The sequence below is a fragment of the Hippocampus zosterae genome, chromosome 8, assembly GCF_025434085.1.
Source record: "Hippocampus zosterae strain Florida chromosome 8, ASM2543408v3, whole genome shotgun sequence".
Taxonomy (NCBI): Eukaryota; Metazoa; Chordata; class Actinopteri; order Syngnathiformes; family Syngnathidae; genus Hippocampus; species Hippocampus zosterae.
The window spans coordinates 4,428,787-4,451,323 of record NC_067458.1 but is presented as its reverse complement, the minus strand read 5'-3'; the positions used below and the strand labels follow the sequence as shown (position 1 = coordinate 4,451,323).

Genomic DNA, 22,537 nt, shown 5'->3' with positions numbered 1-22,537 from the left:
TTTGCATCCAACACGAGGGCTGTATAAAATAATTTTACAAAGTTAATAACGCTAAGTGATTGACACAAAGAGCACTATTATCCTGATGTATTCTGTAATCAAAAAACATAATTTGAACTACTTCATGCATTTATTAGTCAGTGTTCAATTTGAGAAAAAAAAAGAAAACAAATACAGTACATAAAACCCAGAAAAAATAATGTTAACTGTTTATACACAGGGATAACAGTTTACAAGAGCTGACCAAGGTTCAGTGCTTAGAAACTACATGTACATTAAGGGTGAATGTCCTCCACCACTCTGTCCTTTAAAGGGTAAAGTTACCATTATTTTTCCAGGACCGGGTGAGGCCAATTTATGTGACCGAACAACCATCCTAATCCTCACAGCTGAGTTTCTAAAGGTTTAAATCTATCTGCAAAAAGGTTACTGTACTTTAATGAGCGAATACACAAAAAAACATTCAAAATAATACAGTAACATTCCCTTCATTACCCCAATGAAGGGGCTTTGTTGTGTGCACTAATGATACATTTTGGGAAGGACAAGGGTATGTGGGGAGTCTGTTCGTTGGATGACATGTTAGTCATCACTGTTCTCCTCAATTGTGAAAGTCTCCATAGGACGTTTGCTTAGGGCCTTGATATGATCCAGTAGACTGCTGGGAGTTAATATGTGGGAAGATCCTAGACGTGAAACACAAAAGTAATATCAGGCTTTGACACGCTGTAGAAAAAACATTCAGTTTGACTTCAATAAAATTATATCAATTATATCACAAAAATAAATATGTATGTACACACACACACACACACACACAATCTAAATTAACCCTCCAATTACCCTCAAATATTACTAACACATTTTACCCGTGGGGTCAATTTGAACCCTGCGATATTTGGCTCAAGAAAATGAGGTACATTAATTTGTTGACCCAGTTTTTGTTGTTTATTTGTTCAATACATAATACCTCTTTGATAATAAAACTTATCAGCGAGTTGACCTGTCCTACAGCGCCACCATTAGGTCAAACTTTTAAATTAGAATTCATCTAAAAGGTTTTAATACGAATCTTCTGAAATTTTGTGACAGTATGAATACCAACAAGAGAATGAAAACTATTGGATTTGCTGATAAAATGATCTTTCCTGTGACGTCACCATCAGGACAAAAATTCAGTTTCAGAGCAACGGTCTTGAGAATCGTTCACCCAAATGTTTTCTAATTCCGGGTGTGCATTCATGACTCTCACAGAATGAACCACATTGATTCATGATGGGAACCTCCTCACCCCACCCTCTCCCCTCATAAACATGATTATTTACTTATTGTCATCTTTTTTTTGGTCACATATTCGTCTCACTCATCAAGTCTCTCTCATCCTCCCTCAATAGTTATCTGGGTATTGGGACTGGCAGTGGCAGAGTGAGTACACATTCTCCGCTATCTCACTTTTACTGGCAAAGAGCTGTTCCAAAACCTCCTGGAGAGGAAGCCTTTTCCCAGAGGACATTTTCAAGTGAGAGAGTATGCAGATTGCAGTGGATAGCATAGCACAATGTGGAATGATTTCGGTAGAGGCTATTGTGCAAGCTTTTATAGGGGTGTTCACACGGGAACATTTGTTCTGGTGCTGCCCCAGTAGAGCATTCACACGTGCAAAGTTACACCGGTACAGCTTAAACCAGAGAAAATTTAACCCTGCTCAAGGAGGTGGTTTAAAAATTTGCTCTGGAGCAAATGCTCGTTTGGGGGGCAGCACCGGTGTAAAATGGTACATGTGAAAGCTACAGGGTTAAAAATTTGCTCCCGAGCAAATGCTCGTTTGCGGGGGAGTAGCCTCGCTACGCGTGAGAAGAGTTGATTACGTACGGCTAGAATGCATTGCGTTCGTGCTCTGTTGTACTTCCGTCATCTTTCCTTTTGTAGGAGACTGGACTGTCTTGGAGTTGTTTGTGTAGTTTGTTCCTCTGTTGTGTGTTCACAACCCCCCCATAGAATTTATTTTGTGATTTCGTCTCTTGATTTTCTGTTTGGCGCATTATATGTTTGCTTTTCTGAGTGTCATTGAAGTCATCGTTGATTTACGTTTTCAGGGGCGGTCATTGAACGCCTCTCGAGCAGAAGGCATGGAGAACGAGAAGGAGGAGGACGTGCCTGTACAGTAGTTCCTTGAGTTGTGTATGTTTTAAAAAGAACCAACACGACAGCTCTTTGTTTTCTATCGTTTTGCACCGATAGAAAACAACGAACGCAAGTGGGGCTGCACCGGGACTAACACCCAGCGGCTTTGTACGTGTGAACGCTCCACAAAATTTGCTCGGGTGTAAGATATATCGCAACAAAATACATCGATGCAACACCGGAGCAAATGTGTGCCGTGTGAACACCCCTTATGTTTGCATTAACTGCCAATGTCCTTGTGGGGAAACTATCCAAGTTCTCGCAGAAATTGATATTTTCCCCACCTCTCCCTCTCTCTCTCTCTCTCTCTCTCTCTCTCTCTCTCTCTCTCTCTCTCTCTCTCTCTCTCTCTCCCCTCCCCCTCCCCCTCTCCCTCTCCCTCTCCCTCTCCCTCTCCCCAAACACACGCGCGCACACGCGTTTTCTGCAGCTAAAAAAGCTTAGGGTCAAATTGACCTCTGAAGATCACAAATGCGTGCAATAATTGTTCAGGTCATTGAAAAAATAGCATCATGATCATTTTATGCTTAATCAGTTGCCCCCAACAAATAAGGAAAAGTCTTGAAATATGGAGCAGAAAAAAAGGCAACTATAATTTTTTGAATGAGAAACATTGAATGGGGTCAAATTGACCCCAAAGATAATAGCAGCTTCACAGAAACTTAACAGCAATGTATAATATTGTATTAATGCGCACCTATGATGACCTGGCAGGATTTTACAGTCTGTGTGACCTCATAGGCACAGCGCATCTCAGAGTAGCTGATTCCTCCAATGACAAAGATGATGAGGCGTGAGCCCGTCCGACGTTCATCCTGAGTGCTGGATTTGTGCTTCTGACGTGCACTGTGAGGGAAAGAGCATATGATCGGAATCAAATGAGCAAAATCTATCATAGACTTGGAGGCATTTGCATCCAAAATCTAGAAATTACATAAAACTGAACTCCTAAGATTTGTGATTGTCTTATTTTCAAGAGTGTGCAGAAGATAGGAATATGCAAAGCGTTCAGCAGGGTAAGGTCACAATGATAAACAAGTACAGCTCTAATTACGTGCCAAAAGGCCCATTCCATTCGAACACTACCACATTGCGGCCCGGCCGGGCACAGCCCGAAGAGGCAACGTGGGTCCCCCTTCCCATGGGCTCACCACCCATGAGAGGGGCCAAAGGGGTCGGGTGCAATGCGAGCTGGGCGGCAGCCAAAGGCGGGGACCCTGGCGGTCCGATCCTCGGCTGCAGAAGCTAGCTCTTGGGACATGGAATGTCACCTCTCTGGCAGGGAAGGAGCCCGAGCTGGTGTGTGAGGCAGAGAATTTCCGACTGGATATAGTCGGACTTGCCTCCACACACAGCCTGGGTTCTGGTACCAGTTCTCTCGAGAGGGGTTGGACTCTCTTCCACTCTGGAGTTGCTCACGGTGAGAGGCGCAGAGCAGGTGTGGGCATACTCATTGCCCCCCGGCTCAGTGTCTGTACATTGGGGTTCACACCGGTAGACGAGAGGGTTGCCTCCCTCCGCCTTCGGGTGGGTGGACGGGTCCTGACTGTTGTTTGTGCATATGCACCAAACAGCAGCTCAGCATACCCACCCTTTTTGGAGTCCTTGGAGGGTGTGCTGGAGAGTACTCCTGCTGGGGACTCCATTGTTCTGCTGGGGGACTTCAATGCTCACGTGGGCAATGACAGTGATACCTGGAGGGGCGTGATTGGGAGGAACGGCCCCCCCGATCAAAACCCGAGTGGTGTTTTGTTATTGGACTTCTGTGCTCGCCACGGATTGTCCATAACGAACACCTTGTTCAAACATAAGGGTGTCCATATGTGCACTTGGCACCAGGACACCCTAGGCCGCAGTTCGATGATCGACTTTGTAGTTGTATCATCGGATTTGCGGCCGCATGTTCTGGACACTCGGGTGAAGAGAGGGGCGGAGCTGTCAACTGATCACCACCTGGTGGTGAGTCGGCTCCGATGGTGGGGGAAGATGCCGGTCCGTCCTGGCAGACCCAAACGTATAGTGAGGGTTTGTTGGGAGCGTCTGGCGGAATCCCCTGTCAGAAGGAGTTTCAACTCCCACCTCCGACAGAGCTTTTCCCATGTTCCGGGGGAGACGGGGGACATTGAGTCCGAGTGGACCATGTTCCGTGCCTCTATTGTTGAGGCGGCCAATCTGAGTTGTGGCCGTAAGGTGGTTGGTGCCTGTCGTGGCGGCAATCCTCGTACTCGCTGGTGGACACCAGCAGTAAGGGATGCCGTCAAGCTGAAGAAGGAGTCCTACCGAGCCTTTATGGCCTGTGGGACCCCAGAGGCAGCTGACGGGTATCGACTGGCCAAGCGGACCGCGGCTTCGGTGGTCGCCGAGGCAAAAACCCGAGCGTGGGAAGAGTTCGGTGAGGCCATGGAAGCCGACTTCCGGACGGCTTCGAGGAAATTCTGGTCCACCATCCGACGTCTCAGGAGGGGGAAGCAGTGCACCACTAACACTGTGTACAGTGGGGATGGGGCGCTGCTGACTTCGACTCGGGACGTTGTGAACCGGTGGGCAGAGTACTTCGAAGACCTCCTCAACTCCACCAACACGCCTTCCTTTGAGGAAGCAGAGCCTGGGGACTCTGAGGTGGGCTCTCCTATCTCTGTGGTTGAAGTCACCGATGTGGTTAAAAAGCTCCTCGGTGGCAAGGCCCCAGGGGTGGATGAGATCCGCCCGGAGTTCCTCAAGGCTCTGGATGTTGTGGGGCTGTCCTGGTTGACACGCCTCTACAACATCGCGTGGTCAACAGGGAGAGTGCCTCTGGATTGGCAGACCGGGGTGGTAGTCCCTCTTTTTAAAAAGGGGGACCGGAGGGTGTGTTCCAACTACAGAGGGATCACACTCCTCAGCCTCCCTGGTAAGGTCTATTCAGGGGTGCTGGAGAGGAGGGTCCGTCAGGAAGTCGAGCCTCAGATTGAGGAGGAGCAGTGTGGTTTTCGTCCCGGCCGTGGAACAGTGGACCAGCTCTACACCCTTAGCAGGGTCCTTGAGGGTATGTGGGAATTCGCCCAACCAGTCTACATGTGTTTTGTGGACTTGGAGAAGGCGTTTGACCGTGTCCCTCGGGGAGTTCTGTGGGGGGTGCTTCGTGGGTATGGCGTACCGAACCCCCTGATACGGGCTGTTCGGTCACTATACCACCGATGTCAGAGTTTGGTTCGCATTGCCGGCAGTAAGTCGGAACCGTTTCCAGTGGGGGTAGGACTCCGCCAAGGCTGCCCTTTGTCGCCGATTCTGTTCATAACCTTTATGGACAGAATTTCTAGGCGCAGCCGAAGCGTTGAGGGAGTCTGTTTTGGGGGCCTCAGTATTACATCCCTGCTTTTTGCAGATGATGTGGTGCTGTTGGCTCCTTCAAACGGGGCTCTACAACTCTCACTGGAGCGTTTCGCAGCCGAGTGTGAAGCGGTTGGGATGAAAATCAGCACCTCCAAATCTGAAACCATGGTCCTCAGTCGGAAAAGGGTGGATTGCCCCCTCCGGGTCGGGGAGGAGATATTACCCCAAGTGGAGGAGTTTAAGTATCTTGGGGTCTTGTTCACGAGTGAGGGCAGGAGGGAGCGAGAGATCGACAGGCGGATCGGTGCAGCGTCTGCTGTGATGCGGACGTTGTATCGGTCTGTCGTGGTGAAGAAGGAGCTGAGCCAAAGGGCGAAGCTCTCAATTTACCGGTCGATCTACGTCCCAACCCTCATCTATGGCCACGAGCTATGGGTCGTGACCGAAAGAACGAGATCCCGGATACAAGCGGCCGAAATGAGTTTTCTCCGCAGGGTGTCCGGGCTCTCCCTTAGAGATAAGGTGAGGAGCTCGGTCATCCGGGAGGGGCTCAGAGTCGAGCCGCTTCTCCTCCACATCGAGAGGAGCCAGATGAGGTGGCTTGGGCATCTGATTCGGATGCCTCCTGAGCGCCTCCCTGGTGAGGTGTTCCGGGCATGTCCCACCGGGAGGAGACCCCGAGGAAGACCCAGGACACGCTGGAGAGACTACGTCACCCAGCTGGCTTGGGAACGCCTCGGAATCCCCCGGGGAGAGCTGGAAGAGGTAGCTAGGGAGAGGGAAGTCTGGGCTTCCCTGCTAAAGCTGTTGCCCCCGCGACCCGGCCCCGGATAAGCGGTAGATGATGGATGGATGGATGGACTACCACATTGCGATGTCAAATTAGAATTTGATAACCGTAATTACCGGACTATAAGCCGTGATTTTTGTCACACGCTTTCAACTTATTAACTTATTATCACGCTTATTTAATGAAGCGGCTTTTATAAAGATTTTTCTTGATAACCGTAATTACCGGACTATAAGCCGTAATTTTTGTCACACGCTTTCAACTTATTAACTTATTATCACGCTTATTTAATAAAGCGGCCTTTATAAGATTTTTCTAACGGCCGCATGTGTACCGTCCTTCTTTGTAAATATCTCATGTTACAATGTGGACACCTGCGGCTTATAGTCAGGTGCAGCTTAGTGTGTACAAAATGTTTTTTCCTTTAAAAATGTAGTGGGTGTGTTTTATAATCAGGTGCGCTCTATAATCCGGAAATTACGGTAACTGTTCAGCACTAGTTTGAAGTGCGGGGGAGAGGTCAAACTTTTGAAAAAATTGTATTCTAGGTCCTTTGTATTGCAGATTTTCACCTATTAAGGGTGGATCTGAAATGTATCCCTGCAATAAATGGGGGTCCAATATCTTGCGTTGTGTTTAAAACAGTGTCATTCTTGTATGCTGCCGAGCTCAATGTAATGGTTCAAAGTAAACATGGAAATCTGCTGTCATGGTATTCGGTCAGCACAAGAAAATTTCCCTGTCCATTACTCTCTAGTCAAACCCACCTAACAGCTCCGGAACCATTCCAAGCAGTTGGAGACTCGGACTGGTATGGCCATTCCCGAGGGTCTAGTTTGTTCTCCACAGCATCCTGAAAATAAGAGCTATCATTTCATTCCATTTCGTACAAATACTGTTTAATGCAAGTAAAACTGCTAACATGATAAGATGAGAAACTTAAATGTGTGCTGTTGAAAGGCGAAAACAACCATCCACATATTGTTATGCTATCCGGAAAACAAATGATCTGAGGAATGCTTTTAGATTAATCTTTAATGATCTTACTGGGTACAGACAAAACATTAGCAATGGGGAAGTTGACTTATATGATTTAGCTGAAATTGCTGTTTTTAGGGCTCACAACTTGCTTGCGAAAGACTTGTGAATGACTTGGGACTTGGTATCTAAATGTCTCATCTTAATTTAGACTTGACAAGTAATCCTGCTTATAGTTTTTTAAAAAATGTGAACTCGGTGCACCTTTTTAGGAAGTAAAGCATGAAAGAAAAAAAAGAAAAAAAAAGCAATGAGAGCAACTTCAGGGATCGCAAAAAAATAGTATTGAGATTGAAATAAACATTTTTGTTTTTTGCTTGGTTATAGTGTTCATTTCATTGACTAAAAATTTGCAGCCTTCATTTCATCACAATAATTTTTTACAGACAATAATGAAACAAAAACAAAAATAGACGTCATTTTTTGGAATGATAACGATAACAAAATGGATTGACAATTTGATCAACATATAAAAGACGAAGGAAAAACCAGAATCACGAAATCCAAGCAGAAGAAGGAATCATCCGCAGGTAGGAGAAAAGAACCAGTCCGAAAATGGAACAGATGGGACAAAGCGATCTCACTCACACATGTAGTATAAGATAAATCAGTCCTTTAGTGTGTATGTTCCAAACTGCGGATACCGGTCACCACTTCCTTCCTGCCTGCTTTCAAACTGGCCGTGTGAGAGGGGCAGACGCATCATAAAATGTTCTCCCGCCTCCCGTTTGCTGGCAAAGGCTGCGCGAGTGGAATCAGGTGGACCATATCAGCAAAACGAACTTTTTGGCTCAGGGCTCAAATAAACAACTGGGCCAATGGCATATTTCTGTCTTAGTCGACATTGTAATCCTGCGAAATAATTATAATTTTTCATAAATGTACCTGATTCCGTCTTTTTTTTCTATAATTGCAATGTATAATAGTTACATTTTTAATTTTAAATTCACAATATGTAACGCCGGTACATGTATTCCCTTCCTCCCCAACCCTGATGACATGCAGGTGGCACTGCAATTTTTAGACACCGTATTTGGCAGCATCCAAATTGGTCGGTCTGCATAATAACCAACAAAGTATTTCTTACTGACCTCCATTACATCTTTTATGGCAGGAGTCCACCTGGACAGGTTGTACGTCTCTTCCTGAGAACGGTCCCGTCTGGTCGGTTTGCGCGAGAAAAAACTGGGCTGAAATCACAAGGACAATAGAAGAAAATCAGAACAGAATTATGTTCCAAATAGAGTGTTAATTGTGACAACAAGCCTTAATGTTGGTTTTTCAAGAAACCCTTAAATCTATCCGTTGAGCAATTATGTGTTATCGACGTTCAATCAATGAATTTTGATTCTCCACGTACAGATGTGATGATGGGGACTCCAAGCTCTTTCCAGTTTAGGATAACTTCCCTTTCATCTTCAATTTTCACATGTTGGATGAGTTTGTTCAAATTCTCATCTGTTGTTCCTGGTGAAACACATGAATCAAATAAACCATAGTTTACAAAGCGATCGACAACAGCTGCAAAATGGGAAAAAAAACAAGTACCCAACTTAATCACTGTACTTTATATCAAAGTCCAAAAGATATGGGAATTCAAATATGAGTGCTGAGATCATTTGAAGGAGAGAGATGAAGGGTTGAGATACAGTCCCCTGCAAATGTATTGCAACTGCAAGATCCATTTCTTTTGTTTTTGTTGTATAAGGAAAATTATTTGGGTTTTAGATCAAAAGATGAATATGTGACTAAAGCTCAGAATTCCAGCTTTTATTTCATGGTATTAATATCTAGGTGTGTAATAAACACCTGAGGACAGAGTACCTTTTGTCTGAGGTTACTCAGTTGTTCAAATGAGTAATTGTTCAGGACTGACAAGCTGCCTGCTGCTTGTCTGATTATTGATCTTGTTGCTGCTCGTACTCAAGTGTTGTTTTTCTAGACCTCTCGATCTCGTCATAGTCATTCTTGTTACCTTAATTCCACCTTTAGTAAGTATAGTCATTGTTTAGTTATTTCATATTGTTTTTGCTTTTTCGTGTAATTTGATCTCTAGTCATTTCTTTTGTTTTCTTGATGTTCCATGACCTTGCCTTTTGCGTTCCTCATTTTTTTCCCCCTGGATCCTTGTGAACCAGCGTTTTCTGTGTTGGACTTTGTCGGTTTTGTTTAAAATCGCATTTTGTCTGTCTGCATTTCTGGGATCCTAATCATTATTCAGTTAGTTTTCAAACCTGACATGGGCAACACTACCGACTAAAAATTCCCCCAGCTGTTTCTGTAATTTCTGGCCCATCTGTAAAATGTACCATGAACGCTGAAGATGTAAAGCAACACAGCTCTGATCTTGTCATAGGTAGAGTATGGGTACAGTAGCACTGGCAACAGAGTCCTCATGGGATCCTTCACTTTCATCCCATCCACGTCGGAGCCCACCGCAAGGTCCTACACAGTGATAATAAATATACTTATTTAAAATTTAACAACCAAAATGCATTTCAAATCTCCAAACTATACAGAAGCAAGATTTTAAAGCAATGAATGATAAGTAGCCTAGAGATTTTACCAAAACAGAAGAGTAACTCAGACAGACCTGTTCGGCTTTGCAGAGTTTTTCTACGTTGTTGGAAAAATGTACCATACAATCTTCGGCCAATTGTAGGTGAACGGTTTTCTATTGTTCAGAGAAAGAAGCAAAACAATTTACGTTACCCTTATTTGAAAAGTGAAAAGCCAGAAGTAGAAACAGTATAAAACATTACATGCAACAACACACACAAAGTCCAACATGAGTCAACTGGGAGAGGAACGATCAATCAAAACTGTCAGTGTTGTTTATTCATGTTTCCCACAAAAGTTAAACTATTACTGAGAGGCCAGGTCTGACCCTACATTCTCTCAACCTTGTGGAAAAAAAAAAACGTTACAAGAAAGCAGGCAACACACACACTTATCGTTATCGTTACAGGAAGTCAAGATGGCGCCCGAGTAGGCAGCCGTCAGCAAGTGCTCTCATGAGCCTTGCTTTTTTTTTTGTTGTTCTTGTGTTTCTTTTGTCACTTGTGTTTGTTGTTACGTCGTGTGGACTTGATGTGGACCTTTTTCAGCATTTTTTGGCCACGACATTCATCAAGGAGGAGACTCTGTGCTTGGTGGTTGCGCCTTCTCGGCAGCATGGGTATACCAGCACTGTTTTTCACTGGAGGAATGTTGGCGCCATTTGACTGTCGTTGCTGGACAGTCCCGAGGCGCTTGTGTCTTGCGCCTGTAATGGGCAGCATTTTTCACAGCCCCGCTTTGTTCAGCGGAGAGATCGGTGCTGTTGAACGGTCTGCGGCTGGATGGATGGAGGTCTTGAGGAGGCGACGATGAGAAGAAAGGAGCGTTGGCGCGGAGTGCCGATGCGGATTTGGAGCTGGGAGTCGCGGCTTGGAGTTTGAAGCGGATTATGTGGGACAGGAGAAGTGAACTAATCTCTTTTCGTCAATGGACGCTACAGCTTCGTGTTTGCTTTCAAAACTTTGCTTGTAGCAGACGTGTGCACATTTTTCAGCATGATGTCTCTGATCCACTGGTGAAAGGACACTTTGATCCTCTCCTCTTTCATCTATAACTGCTTCAGACAACAAAGTGTATGCAGAAAAGTGGTGAAGATTGCACGACTGTCTCTGTCCTATGTGTTGTCTTGTGTTATTTTTGTTATTTTGACTTCAAAATGGCGCCGCGAGAGTGGCTGCCTTTCCAGCAGCTTCTATTTTTTTGTTGTTCTACCTCTTCCTTTCATAACTTTGCTGCTGTGAATCTGGAATTTCTCCATTGCGAGACTAATAAAGGTTTTCTTTTCTTAATCACCCCACTTATCACTTGGGGCGTAGTGCATTGCTATTCAACTGCATAATGAAAAGTTTCAAAAAGTGTCCGGGCTGAAGAGCCAGACATGTGCTTTTTCATTATAATGTCTTGACCTTTTGAATGTTTTTTAAAAATTTTAAATTAATTAAATGAAGCCAAAGACATTGAAGAATACATGCCACCCGGAGTAAAAGTATAGTTGCCTTCTGTTCTATTGAGCAGGACCGAGTGACGGTATTCCTACTTCGTTTGGAGTTGTCTTGTAAACCTTTTGTTTCCGTGTCTATCCAAAATGAGGGGATGAACTGCATTGAAGTCGTTTTGTTTGAAAGTGTTTGTTTAGTGTTGAAAGGTTGTTTAACTCCAATACAATATTCATTTCATTACAAAGCAAACACATGGGCTTCTCCTCAGCAGTTATTGTGAGTGCATATTTTGTAGGGGACTAAATGTTGAAAATTGTAGTTTCCCTGTCTATTTTTATTTTAACGGTAGTTGCATGTTTGTATGACTGCAGGCCCGAAGCAGAACAAGAGCGTGTAATCAGTGACACACCATTGTGATCTGTATGCCTCGCTATTGCCCCTCTGCCATTACGAAGGACTGACTGCACAAATCGACACTTCTCCAGTTAGGCTGAATGATTTACGAGATTTGGGTGATGTTCGGCGAGCAAATGAAGATTTTCCGCAGGTCAGATGTGGGCGGTACATGGACCGTCAGTTGAACAGACCTCGTGTAGTGGCAAACAGTAAGTGGGGTATGTCTGTCAAGAAAGTCTCTGATATGTGCAAAAGCCAGTCTCTGAAACAATGCAACATACCTGTGTGAGCTGTTTACGGAATGATGGCATCTTTTTCATCATTTGGGCCAAATTGCTGATGGTAATCTGAAAATGAATAAATACATAAATAAATAAACAGAGTACATTTTCTGAGGTGTAAAATTTACAACACATAACTATAATGAATGTACAGTACCGTATTTTCTGCACTAACAGACACACTGGATTATGAGGCGCACCTTCAATGAATGCATACATTGGACGTTTCACATTACAAGGCGTAATCTACAATGTCTCCACTAGATGGCAGTACGCTCCTTCCATTCAACTCGAGAGGAGTCCGTTCAACTTGAAAGGTGTTCATGACCGCCTCTGAAAAATGTACCGTAAATGAACTAGTACTGTACTGAAAATCGAAAATAATGCATCAAAACAGAAAATCAAGCGAGGAAATCACAAAATACATTCTATATCCACCCCCCTCCCTACAGAATTTATTGTGATTTCCTCGCTTGATTTTCTTCGTGGTTTCATGGCGGTAATAATTAATGTAAGTTTTTCTGAGGCGTTCTTGAATGCCTCTCGAGTCGAACGGAAGAAGGCATGTAGACAGACAAAGACGTACCTGTATTTGTTGAGACTGTTTTAAAAAATGAACACAACAGCTCTCCTTTTTTCAAAGCTGCAACAAAAACTTATTTAACAAAGCAGCGACACAGTTCACTGAACCAACAGCAAGTTATAACATTGGAAGCATGTCTCCAGGAAGGAGCCATCTTGGAGTTGAGGTGTTACCATAATGACCATACAAAAGAATCACCAGATTTTAAGGGGCTCTGTGAGCTTTTAAGAAAATTGAAGACTTTGGTGCGCCCTATAGTGCAGAAAATACGGTACTCTCTGGCAACCATTAGATATTCACTTTCACAGTCAGATGGAATTTACCTCGAGTGTTTTCAAAGTCTACTATTATTTGGAATGCAGCGTGCTTTAAGTTGAAAACTGACTCTTCGTCAGTGGTGTACCATTAACGAAACAGAAAAATAAAGTAGATACAAGAGTTTGTGAGTTTGTGGAAAGGAAATCACTTCCGACCAGAGCAGAGACCTGACACGGAGGCATGGGAGACACTTTTGCAGTGTGTTAAGTGCTGAAACTATTGCACATACATCTAGTGTTTTAAAATGCTTCACCTGGCACTCCAGATTCTCATTCTTTGCCAGTGCTAATGGTGAATTGTACATGAAACTAATTTAAATGAGAATAATATTAATAACAATGACAATATTAATAAAAGATATGTAGCAACATACTTTTGCAGTGTGCTAAGTGCTGAAACTATTGCACATACATCTACTGTTTTAAAATGCTTCTCCTGGCACTCCAGATTCTCATTCTTTGCCGGCGCCAATGGTGAATTTTACATGAAACAAATTTGAATAAGAATAATATTAATAAGCATTACATTATTAATAAAAGATATATCGCAACAGCTCTGATCGAAAGCTGCGAGTACAGACTGCTGACTGCTAACAACTTCCAGTGATATGCCACCGTAGGGTAAGGTGACCTGTTTTTTTTTAGTACATTTTGTTATTTTTTTTTTTAATACTTTATTTGTGAAACCGATAACATGCTTAGTGTGCAGTGTGCACTAACACAAAACTATATAATATTAATGACATGCATAGAGACAGATATCTTTTATTTTTCGGCACACCACTGATTCATGAGTGTCCAAATATAGCCGTCCAAAATGGGGCGGCTATATTGGCGAAAATATTTGCTCCATCCCAGTATTGTGTATGGGCATAGCCAGTGTGGTGGCCACATTTGCCATAATATTCGGTACACCCTGAATTCCTGTGCGTGGTTTGAAATGGTCAGTCAAAGCGCTTCATCCTGCGTTACATCATCAGTAACGCCAACATCGTCGAAACGACAATTTTTAGCAATTTGATTATTTTGGGAGTCAAACATCGCCACTGTTAGTAACGCCTTATACTAAAACGTTGTTATTCCCCAACATGGTAAGGATTTGCACTAGATTATACCAGTAGGTTTCTTTACGATGTTTCTCTCGTAATTACACAATGCAATGGCGACCTGGCTACAGACAGCAGAGTAGAATGAGGAAAAATTAAAGACAACATAAATAAAATAATATATACAGCAAACTGCCGAGTAAAAATATTAGATGTCCTCAGATTTTGTGGGTGTGGCTTCAGAATTATGTAAGTAAAAACAAGTAGAGTCCAACTGTACCTTCCCATCTGGTTGTTTCTTGCTAGCAGATATTTCCTTCACCATCTTTGGGATTTGTCTGTTTTAGGAACATATTTAAGTAATGGTTACTCAAGTAAAGAGTGAGGAGATAGATTCCATCAAACCACCATTCCCTTTTTCACTTATTTGTCAGACTTACTCAGACACCTCAGCAATGTGCTTGTGCCTCAGCTTCACCCAAAGCATGTCATCCTCATTCAGCAGAGCCTGCTTTTCTGAGCCATCTTTAGACTTGTACCTGTCAACACCAAGACCCACTTTGTGTTATCAGGATCACAAGGCATTTCATTTGTGTGTGCCCGTACGCATCTATTATTTTTTTAAGCCTTTGAAAATATTGCTGTGGTTAACAAAACCGCATGGGTACATTACTTGTACGTGGCATTCTGGATATCAATGAGGTCATAGGCCATGGCCTGGTAAGTAAGCTCATGCAGGATAGGGCTCACAGGGTCAAAGCCCCTTTCCACAATCAGCAGCTGGGCCTGAGTCTTTTCCTGGTGGGAATGTGAAACAGCAGCAGTTACTGTGACAAGTGACATGTGAAAGAATTACTTTCTGTTTTAACATTCTGATCAAGACTGGATATAATTTAACTAAGGTGACAATAAGCAATTGTGACAGTGTGTTTCATTTTCAGAATAAGAATGCACTATATTTCCAAAACTAAGGCTTTGTTTTCTCTATCAACATTCTCAGTGAAGCAGATGTCTGACCTTTTTCTTATTGCTGTCATCCATTTCATAGTATCGGGACAGTTTGTTGTCCAACAACTCTGCAAGAGTCTTTGCGTACTCCATGTTGGCGTCTCTAGTAGGGAAAATGTTACCATGAGCTATCACTGTTAAGATTAATACACTAATAACACACAGAGGTATATTGGTAATGTTGCACATGATAAATAGCTTGAACATTAACTAAAAAAGAGTGTGCATTTAATGCTCCTCCTCCATTTAAAGGTTTGGTGTCGACTCCTGTTGCTCACGAACAAACTTTTCACATCAAAAGCGAGTGTCTGCTTGAGGCTAGGGCGTATAATCCTAGTCAAAACATTGTCCGTGATATACAGTACTTTTTGTATCGGACTCCTGGGTACTCATCCAACGTGGCGCAGAGCGTGACAAGCTGGTCTGCGAGTGTTTCCAGTGTCTTTTTTCTGTCCTGACTGTTGGGACTGTAGATGCTCTGAAAGGCTCTCGGATTATCACAGGTGAACACCTGAAAAGCATTCATATGTTTTGATGAATTTCTTTATTTTATTTTTTTATAAATACTAATTATAATATTTTTGGGGGGTTTTCACTGGATTATAGGTGATAAGACCTAAAAATGCAAACACCACTCATAACAATTAACATTTTACGGTAATCAATTTAACATTATAAAATGAACCATCACACTTAGTGGTCCATCCAAAAATAAACAAATTGATGAAATCAAAATAAATGATAAACATGCCTTTGCTATCTATAATTGTTTTAATTAGCACAAAAATTTAGATAATTTAAACAGGCATTTCATCTTTGATTATCAGGAACTAAGCACTTTTCACCCCTGGGAAGTTATAGCACGCACACACCATTTTATTGAAGAGCTTATGAAATGAAATATTTACTGATCATCTTCAAAATAAACTATTAAATGTTTCCACATACCCCCTGCATTGTACTTGCGTATCTCTAGGGGATTGTGTACGGTACACCTGGTTAGGAAATCCTAGTTTTGGGAAATGTGGCTCAAGTTTGAAATTCTATTTCAGAATTTGAGCTTGACGAATCCTGGCAACATAATGATATGGTTTTTTTCCCCAAAAATAATATTAATTTTGAACAATTATCGTCTTTGGTTGGAAGGAAAGAAACATAGGCTAAATCAAATGATTGCAATGGACACCAAAGGGGGAAAAAAGCTCTTAAAAGAAAACATACCTGTGATTCATGAGGCATGAAGGACATATTTATTTCTTTGCAAATCCGAATGTATTTTGCACAGTACAGTTTCATATTGTGGAAAAGGTCATCAGGGCAATCTGAGGGATAAAGCTCTTTTATTTGCCTGAAAACTCTCAAAATAAGCCAAAACAACAGTCTGATCAACATCTATCAGTAGCCACGAGTGAGTTACTTACAGTCAGTGAAATAAACATATGCTGATTTGTACTTGGGTTTAGGCTTGAAGTCGGCAATAAAGGCATCCACAGACTGTAAAAGGATAGAAGATATCGGAATTAAAGTAAACATACTTTACAGTTGAATTATAATACAGTGTTGGAGATGGAAGAGCAGGAATGGTATACCTGAGCTGTTGGTGTCATAAAGTAGATAGCCTTCATTTCCAGAACAGGTTCTCTGATTTTGTACAGGTCCTCCACAACTAAAGAAAACAAAAAGATGTTTTTATCTGCTGATGACACCCACACAGTAAGTAAAATTAAAATGTATTGAGTGCACCAATGTTGTTAATTTCTCGAATATTAGTCAAGTACAGACGTATTTGAAGAGTTGTTGCAAAATGCAATTTACACTTAGTCTATTGCTGTGTTGCTGATGGTGGAGTGGTACACTCACCTGACTTGTGTGAAGGTTGTGCATACAGATGTGAATGGTTGTTTGTCATTATACGAGGGTAGTTCAATAAATAAGGTACATTTCCGGTATAAGGACATCTAAGACAGGTCAAAGCTGACTTTTTTTAACGTAGTCTCCCTGCACTGTCACACACTTTTCAAGCTTCCCTATTCCCCCAGTGTAAAAATCTTCGGACTGATGTCTTAGCCAGTCGCTCACAACACGTTTGACTTCATTGTCACTTCCAAACTTTGTGCCTCTCGTGAACGCTTTTAAGGGACCAAACAGGTGATAGTCTGAAGGGGCAAGGACTGTGCTGTAGCGGGCGAGGGGAGAAGTTCCCAGCCCAGCTCGTTGATAATATGCACCGTTTGGGCTGCTGTGTGAGGCCTTGCGTTGTCATGATGCAACATGACTCCTTCGGACTAATGGAGTCCGAAGACCACTGTGTCCCCGGGTATTCAGCAACAAAGGTAAAATCCATTCATCAATTATCCTCACCAGGGGCGCGGGTGTGCTGGAGCCTATCTAAGGATGTGGGAGGGAAGGTCGGTTGCCAGAATCGTACCCTGCGCTTCTGCACTGTGAGGCGGATCTGCTAACCCGTTGTGCACTACGCCACCCACAAAGGTAAGAGTACAATTAAAAAGGGAAAGCCTGTCTGCTCAGCAAGCAGGAGCTGTGGACGGAAGCTCCTTCCGACTCCCACATTCAATAATCAATTGAAACATTTTAAATTTTGGAGTGGAGGGAAAATGAATATTTTCAGTAGCAGTAATACCTCTGTGTGCAGAAATGAACTGAACGAAAACACCATTCACCCATGCTAGAATGAACGCACACAGGCACGGCCTGTGACACAGACAATTTTGATCAGCCCAATTGGCCCTTCGCCAGCGTGGGAAATATTCACACGCTGTTTCCATTCGCTATTGGCGAGTAGACAAAGTGAGGACTGGGAACAAAGACGCATCTTCAACTGGCATCTTGTCAAACAATTATCACAATTATTTCATGCTCATTTTCAACTTGTTTGAGCAATTTGACCCATAATTTAATCAGTATTAACGGCGTAATAAGTTAGAGTGAATTAATTTCCGTAACACAATATGGACGATCCGTAACATGTAACAGCTCTGCTCTTAATTTAAGATTAGCCCACATACTTTTGAGGCCCTAAAAATTCAAGTATTATTGATTGTGGGTGTGTGACTGCCTGTAACTGTAATATTAAATGGTATATTTTTACAAAGCCACCATAACTAAAGCTATAAGTCTCCATTTGAATCACGTATTGATTGTTAGATTTCAAATGATCATTCCTGCAACTTTTTAAATAACCTACTTGTTATTAACTTTTTAAATAACCTACTTGTTATTTTCTCTGACATCAGATCAGACATTTTGCAGCATGATGACAGGAGCCTGGTGGTAAAGTGGTCCAGAATCAATATCTGCAGAGAAGATTAATAGGAGGTTAATGAAATTGCAATATGATTCGTGGTACTTTACACTGCAGGGACCATTTAATTTTTTTTTAAAAAGACGAGAAATTCAATCGGGGATTTTGGTCAATTATTGAATGGGCCTCTACGAAGGAAAAAAAGCTACAAAAAAATAAATAACTTGATGGTTGTCTTAGTAAAAGAAAACCAACCCAAAGAGAAAGGTTGCTTACCTTCCATACTTCTGATTTTCTGCAGTCTTCAATAATTGTTTCTTTAATTCCTACGAAAAGAAAAATATGTCAGATATCAAGTTAAGCAAGGGTTGTTTTCAGGACAACAATGCATTATTTGGGAGCTAAACTCAACTGGATTTATAGAGCACTTTAAAATAACCACCACTGTATCCAAAGTGCTATATGTGGAGCAAAAATAATTCATACAACAAACAATAATTCAATAAATTAATAACACAGACAGTAGAAAGCACAAAAACAGTTAAAGTAAAAATCAAGTGCCGAGTCAAAAGTGAAAGAATAAAAATATGTTTTAAGACGAGTTTTAAAGATGGGCAGTGAGAGGGCTTGTCGAACGTTCAGTGGAAGGTTATTTCGAACATAGGGACCAGCAACGGAAAAGGTTCCAGGTCTACAGACCTGAGGCACCGGGCAGAAGCGTAAGGGAGGAAGACCTCAAAGTAGTAAGGTGGGGCGTGTATGTGTGAATATTTTTTATATACATATGGCGCCCCCTGAGTGGCTGCCTCTCCAGCAGCTCATATCCCTGTTTACATACATTCTTGCTGCTGGAGGCTGTAAATTTCCCCAGTGTGGGACGAATAAAGGATATCTTATTTATAATCTGTATATTCATTGATTCATTTTCCAATCCGCTTTATCCTCACGAGGGTCGCGGGGCGTGCTGGAGCTTATCCCAGCTGTCTTCGAGCAGTAGGCGGGGGACACCCCGAACCGGTTGCCAATCGCAGGGCACACAGAGATGAACAACAATCCGCACTAACACTCACACTGAGGGACAATTAAGAGTGTTTACCTTAGATGTGTACTTTATAATATTATATTGCTCTGTTTTGATTTCATAAAAAAAAACTGTTAGACAAAATGTTTTTTTTACTGTTGTTGCTGGACAGTAATATTGTGTGAGAGATTATGTGTGAATAACTGCTCCAAGTGAAAAATGTTCATGTAAAATTGAAAATCGAAATTGTTTTTTCAGTAAATATTTGCATTTGGCACATAGAAAACTGATTCATGATTCCATGTTGATGAGAGGAAATAGGACAAAAATTGTAAAAGGAAATTCAGAAACGATAAAAAAATGTGTGAGTAATCACGATTATTATTTTTTTGTTCATTTGAGTTAATTATGACAGTTGCATTTTAATTAAATAATTTAATCTATTGACAGCTCTAATATACATATATATATATATATATATATATATATATATATATATATATATATATATATATATATATATATACACACATGTATATAGAAAGAGAGAGAGTTGAAACCTGAAGTTTACATACACGAAAGACAAATTTATTGTTCATTGTCTGACACGAAGACAACTTTTTCCTGTTCTCAGTCAATTAAGACTACTAAAATTATTCGAAGTTGCTGAATGTTAGCGTTAACATTAGTATTTTTCAGACAATTTTCATTCCTTTGATTAAAAACATTTAGTTTAGTTTGACTTCATGTCGGACAATGTCTGTAGGAGGTGGGGGCGTATGTCTTTTTCTTTAGAGTATGAAAATGTGGTATTAATATAGTGCAGTTCTACATCCAAGAATACGACAATACGGTTGGAATCCTACGCCCGCATTGGACGTCTCAGCAAAGCATGTAATATTTGGGTAACTTGAAATACAATTCTCGTGAGTGTCTCCATAGTTAACTAACATGAAGGTTGAAAAAGCGCTTACATGATATTATTGTCTCTAGATGGTGTAGAACATTTAATAGGTCTTGGAGACTGATATTTGTATTCGATCATTTTCAGAACTCTCTTTTACCGGTCTTCAAGAAGACATGAGGTGTGGCATCAAACTCAAAGAACGTTGACCCAGTTTCGGGCTGACAGTCACTCTGGTCAAAAACGGATTGCTGTTATCAGTAAATTTAGAGCACCTAAATGACCAAGAGTCAGAATAACGTCTCGTTGTTTCATTGTTTATACGCCCAATTGCGTTTTCACATCGCTGTGGAAGGTGACAACTATACTGTCATTTGCCGATGCAAAGTCACAAAGGAAGCAACTGGTACTTTGCTGAAATGTCTACCACACAAATTCACTGCTTTAAAGTCTGTTTAAAAAGGACAATGAACGATTGACTATATTGAACTTACTTTTCCAAACTATTCTTTTTAGTCCGTTCTCCGGACCAGTTGCCATCTTGACTTTTCTTTTTTTTCTCCCTCCAGTGCCTCTTCCTGGCTGCTCTGTACGGCGCATGCAGCCAAACATTACGACTTCCGGTAGAACTTCCGGTTGGAGGTAGTCAGTGAGAGCGAAATCTGTTGGCGCTCGTTTGACGTATAGAGATACATAGTTCAGTTTTCTTCACTCATGCCCATTTGAATACTTATATCTGAATAGCATTTTGGTCGGCGTCTGTTGTTTTTAAAATGCTTCTTCTACACTTTCTTGCGGCTTTCCCCGTCAGGGGTTGCCAAAGCATGCCACCCAATCCTGGGGAGACCGAGCCTTCTTCGTCGCCGCCCCATCCTCTGGAACTCTCGACTTCAACACATCCGCAACTGTACTGACCTCCAATCCTTCAAACCATTTCTTAAAACTCGCCTGTTCCGCAATGCTTTTACTGTACTTCTTTTAATTTCTTTTAAGAATTCTTGCTTTGTTTTTCTTTTTCAAAATTGTTTTATAACGTATATATTTTGTTATAAAGTGCACATTTTTATTCCGTGTTATAAATTCTTGTCGTAAAGTGTCTGAGTATTATGAAAAGCGCTTTCAAATAAAATGTATTATTATTATTATCATCATTATTATCACTGTTTGGCCTTCTTCTGCATCAGTCTTCTCTAACACTGCCTTCCCTTACCACATCTATCTGTTGAGTGACAATGTATGCCACTGGTATTATCGCTTAATGTTTGGTGCTATTTTGTGTGGAGGGATACCGTGTTTATGGGGTGTATATAAATAAAGGGGGTGGAGCTTCCCTGCAGTTCGCTTCTGGCAGTGACGATGCATTGAGGCACGTTGGGTGTTCAGCGACTCAGTGGTAGCGACCACAGAAAAATACGAAATGTCTCCAGTCTTGTGCCTAGAACATCATGTAGTCACCAGCAATGATGCCTATACATGAACCGCGAGAGACTTCCGCAGTAGTAGGTTCAACACTATCAACAATGTCTTGGGTCTTCTTACTCTCTTTCCAGAGAGCTCCATCCTCATCACGCTTATACCGATACACTCACTTTTTCCTCTGGATTTGTCCAAACCATCTAACTTTTTCCCAAAACATTTAACCTCAGATGATACTCTGATGAGCTAATTTCTAATCATATCATCCTACTGGCTACAAAAGAAAACTCAACATAATTTTGCCACAACCTGTTTTTCAACATGCTCAGGCGGAATAAAGTGACCGTGACAACTCTGAACATTCGATATCCATCCATTTTCTTACCCACTTTATCCTTACAAGGGTCGCGGGGCATGCTGGAGCCTATCCCAGCCATCTTCAGGCAGGAAACCCTGAACCAGTTGCATGAGATATATTATTATTATAATTATTATTATCGACCCATCCATTATCTGAATCGCTTATCCTCACGAGAGTTGTGGATGTGCTGGAGCCAATCTTGGCTGTCTTTGAGCAGTAGGCATGGTACACCGTGAACTGGTTGCCAGCCAATCGCAGGTCACACATAGACAAACAACCATTTGCTTACAATCACACCATGGGACAATTTTGTGTTCCAATAACCGGCCATAGATGTTTTTGAGATGTGAAAGAAAACCGCAGTATCCGGAGAAACCCCACACAGGCATGGGCAGACTATGCAACCTCCACACAGGAAAGCCATAGTTTTTATTATTATTACTATTATTACAGTTATTATTATTGTTATTCTATTTGTAAATTAGCTTGGTAATTTATTATTATTATTATTGATAGTGGCTTGTAATTAATCATTATTATTGTGATATGTTGTTTATTATTAACTTTATGTTAACTGTTTTGTAAAGCGCTTTGTTACAGCTGCAGCTGTTGTGAAAGCG

General features: G+C 41.8%; 2 protein-coding genes and 1 long non-coding RNA gene across 3 annotated transcripts in view; 2 read left to right on the top strand and 1 right to left on the bottom strand.

Annotated features, from left to right (window-relative positions):
• Window positions 1-111: 111 nt before the first annotated feature.
• On the bottom strand, window positions 112-20,772 carry stxbp3 (syntaxin binding protein 3). Its single transcript, XM_052073424.1, has 19 exons — window positions 20,635-20,772; window positions 18,492-18,541; window positions 18,186-18,267; window positions 16,543-16,619; window positions 16,375-16,447; window positions 16,175-16,275; window positions 15,319-15,464; window positions 14,963-15,056; window positions 14,619-14,743; window positions 14,386-14,484; window positions 14,226-14,283; window positions 12,000-12,065; window positions 9,918-9,998; window positions 9,634-9,769; window positions 8,685-8,791; window positions 8,416-8,514; window positions 7,054-7,139; window positions 2,882-3,030; window positions 112-686 (listed from the first exon to the last, which is right to left on the bottom strand). The coding sequence occupies exons 1-19, from the start codon at window positions 20,750-20,752 to the stop codon at window positions 583-585; spliced, it is 1,851 nt and encodes a 616-aa protein (XP_051929384.1). The 5' UTR covers window positions 20,753-20,772; the 3' UTR covers window positions 112-582.
• Window positions 1,716-1,993, top strand: LOC127605748 (uncharacterized). The gene is made up of 2 exons (XR_007963644.1): window positions 1,716-1,888; window positions 1,930-1,993. It is a non-coding gene; the product is annotated as an uncharacterized LOC127605748 (long non-coding RNA).
• LOC127605718 (uncharacterized) overlaps window positions 5,661-22,537 on the top strand; it is a 64,794-nt gene continuing 47,917 nt past the window's right edge. The window contains exon 1 of the mRNA XM_052073504.1: window positions 5,661-6,141. Coding sequence (XP_051929464.1) covers window positions 5,662-6,141 — 480 coding nt within the window. The 5' untranslated portion in view covers window position 5,661. The remainder of the gene's footprint in view (window positions 6,142-22,537) is intronic.

Excerpts from the sequence above, each read along its gene's own strand:
- stxbp3 (XM_052073424.1), bottom strand. The coding sequence starts at position 20,752 with ATGTTTGGCTGCATGCGCCGTACAGAGCAGCCAGGAAGAGGCACTGGA. Across the intron at positions 3,031-7,053 it reads AATGGTTCCGGAGCTGTTAG|TGCACGTCAGAAGCACAAAT; the intron begins GTGGGTTTGACT and ends TTTCCCTCACAG. Across the intron at positions 687-2,881 it reads ATCCTGCCAGGTCATCATAG|GATCTTCCCACATATTAACT; the intron begins GTGCGCATTAAT and ends TTTCACGTCTAG.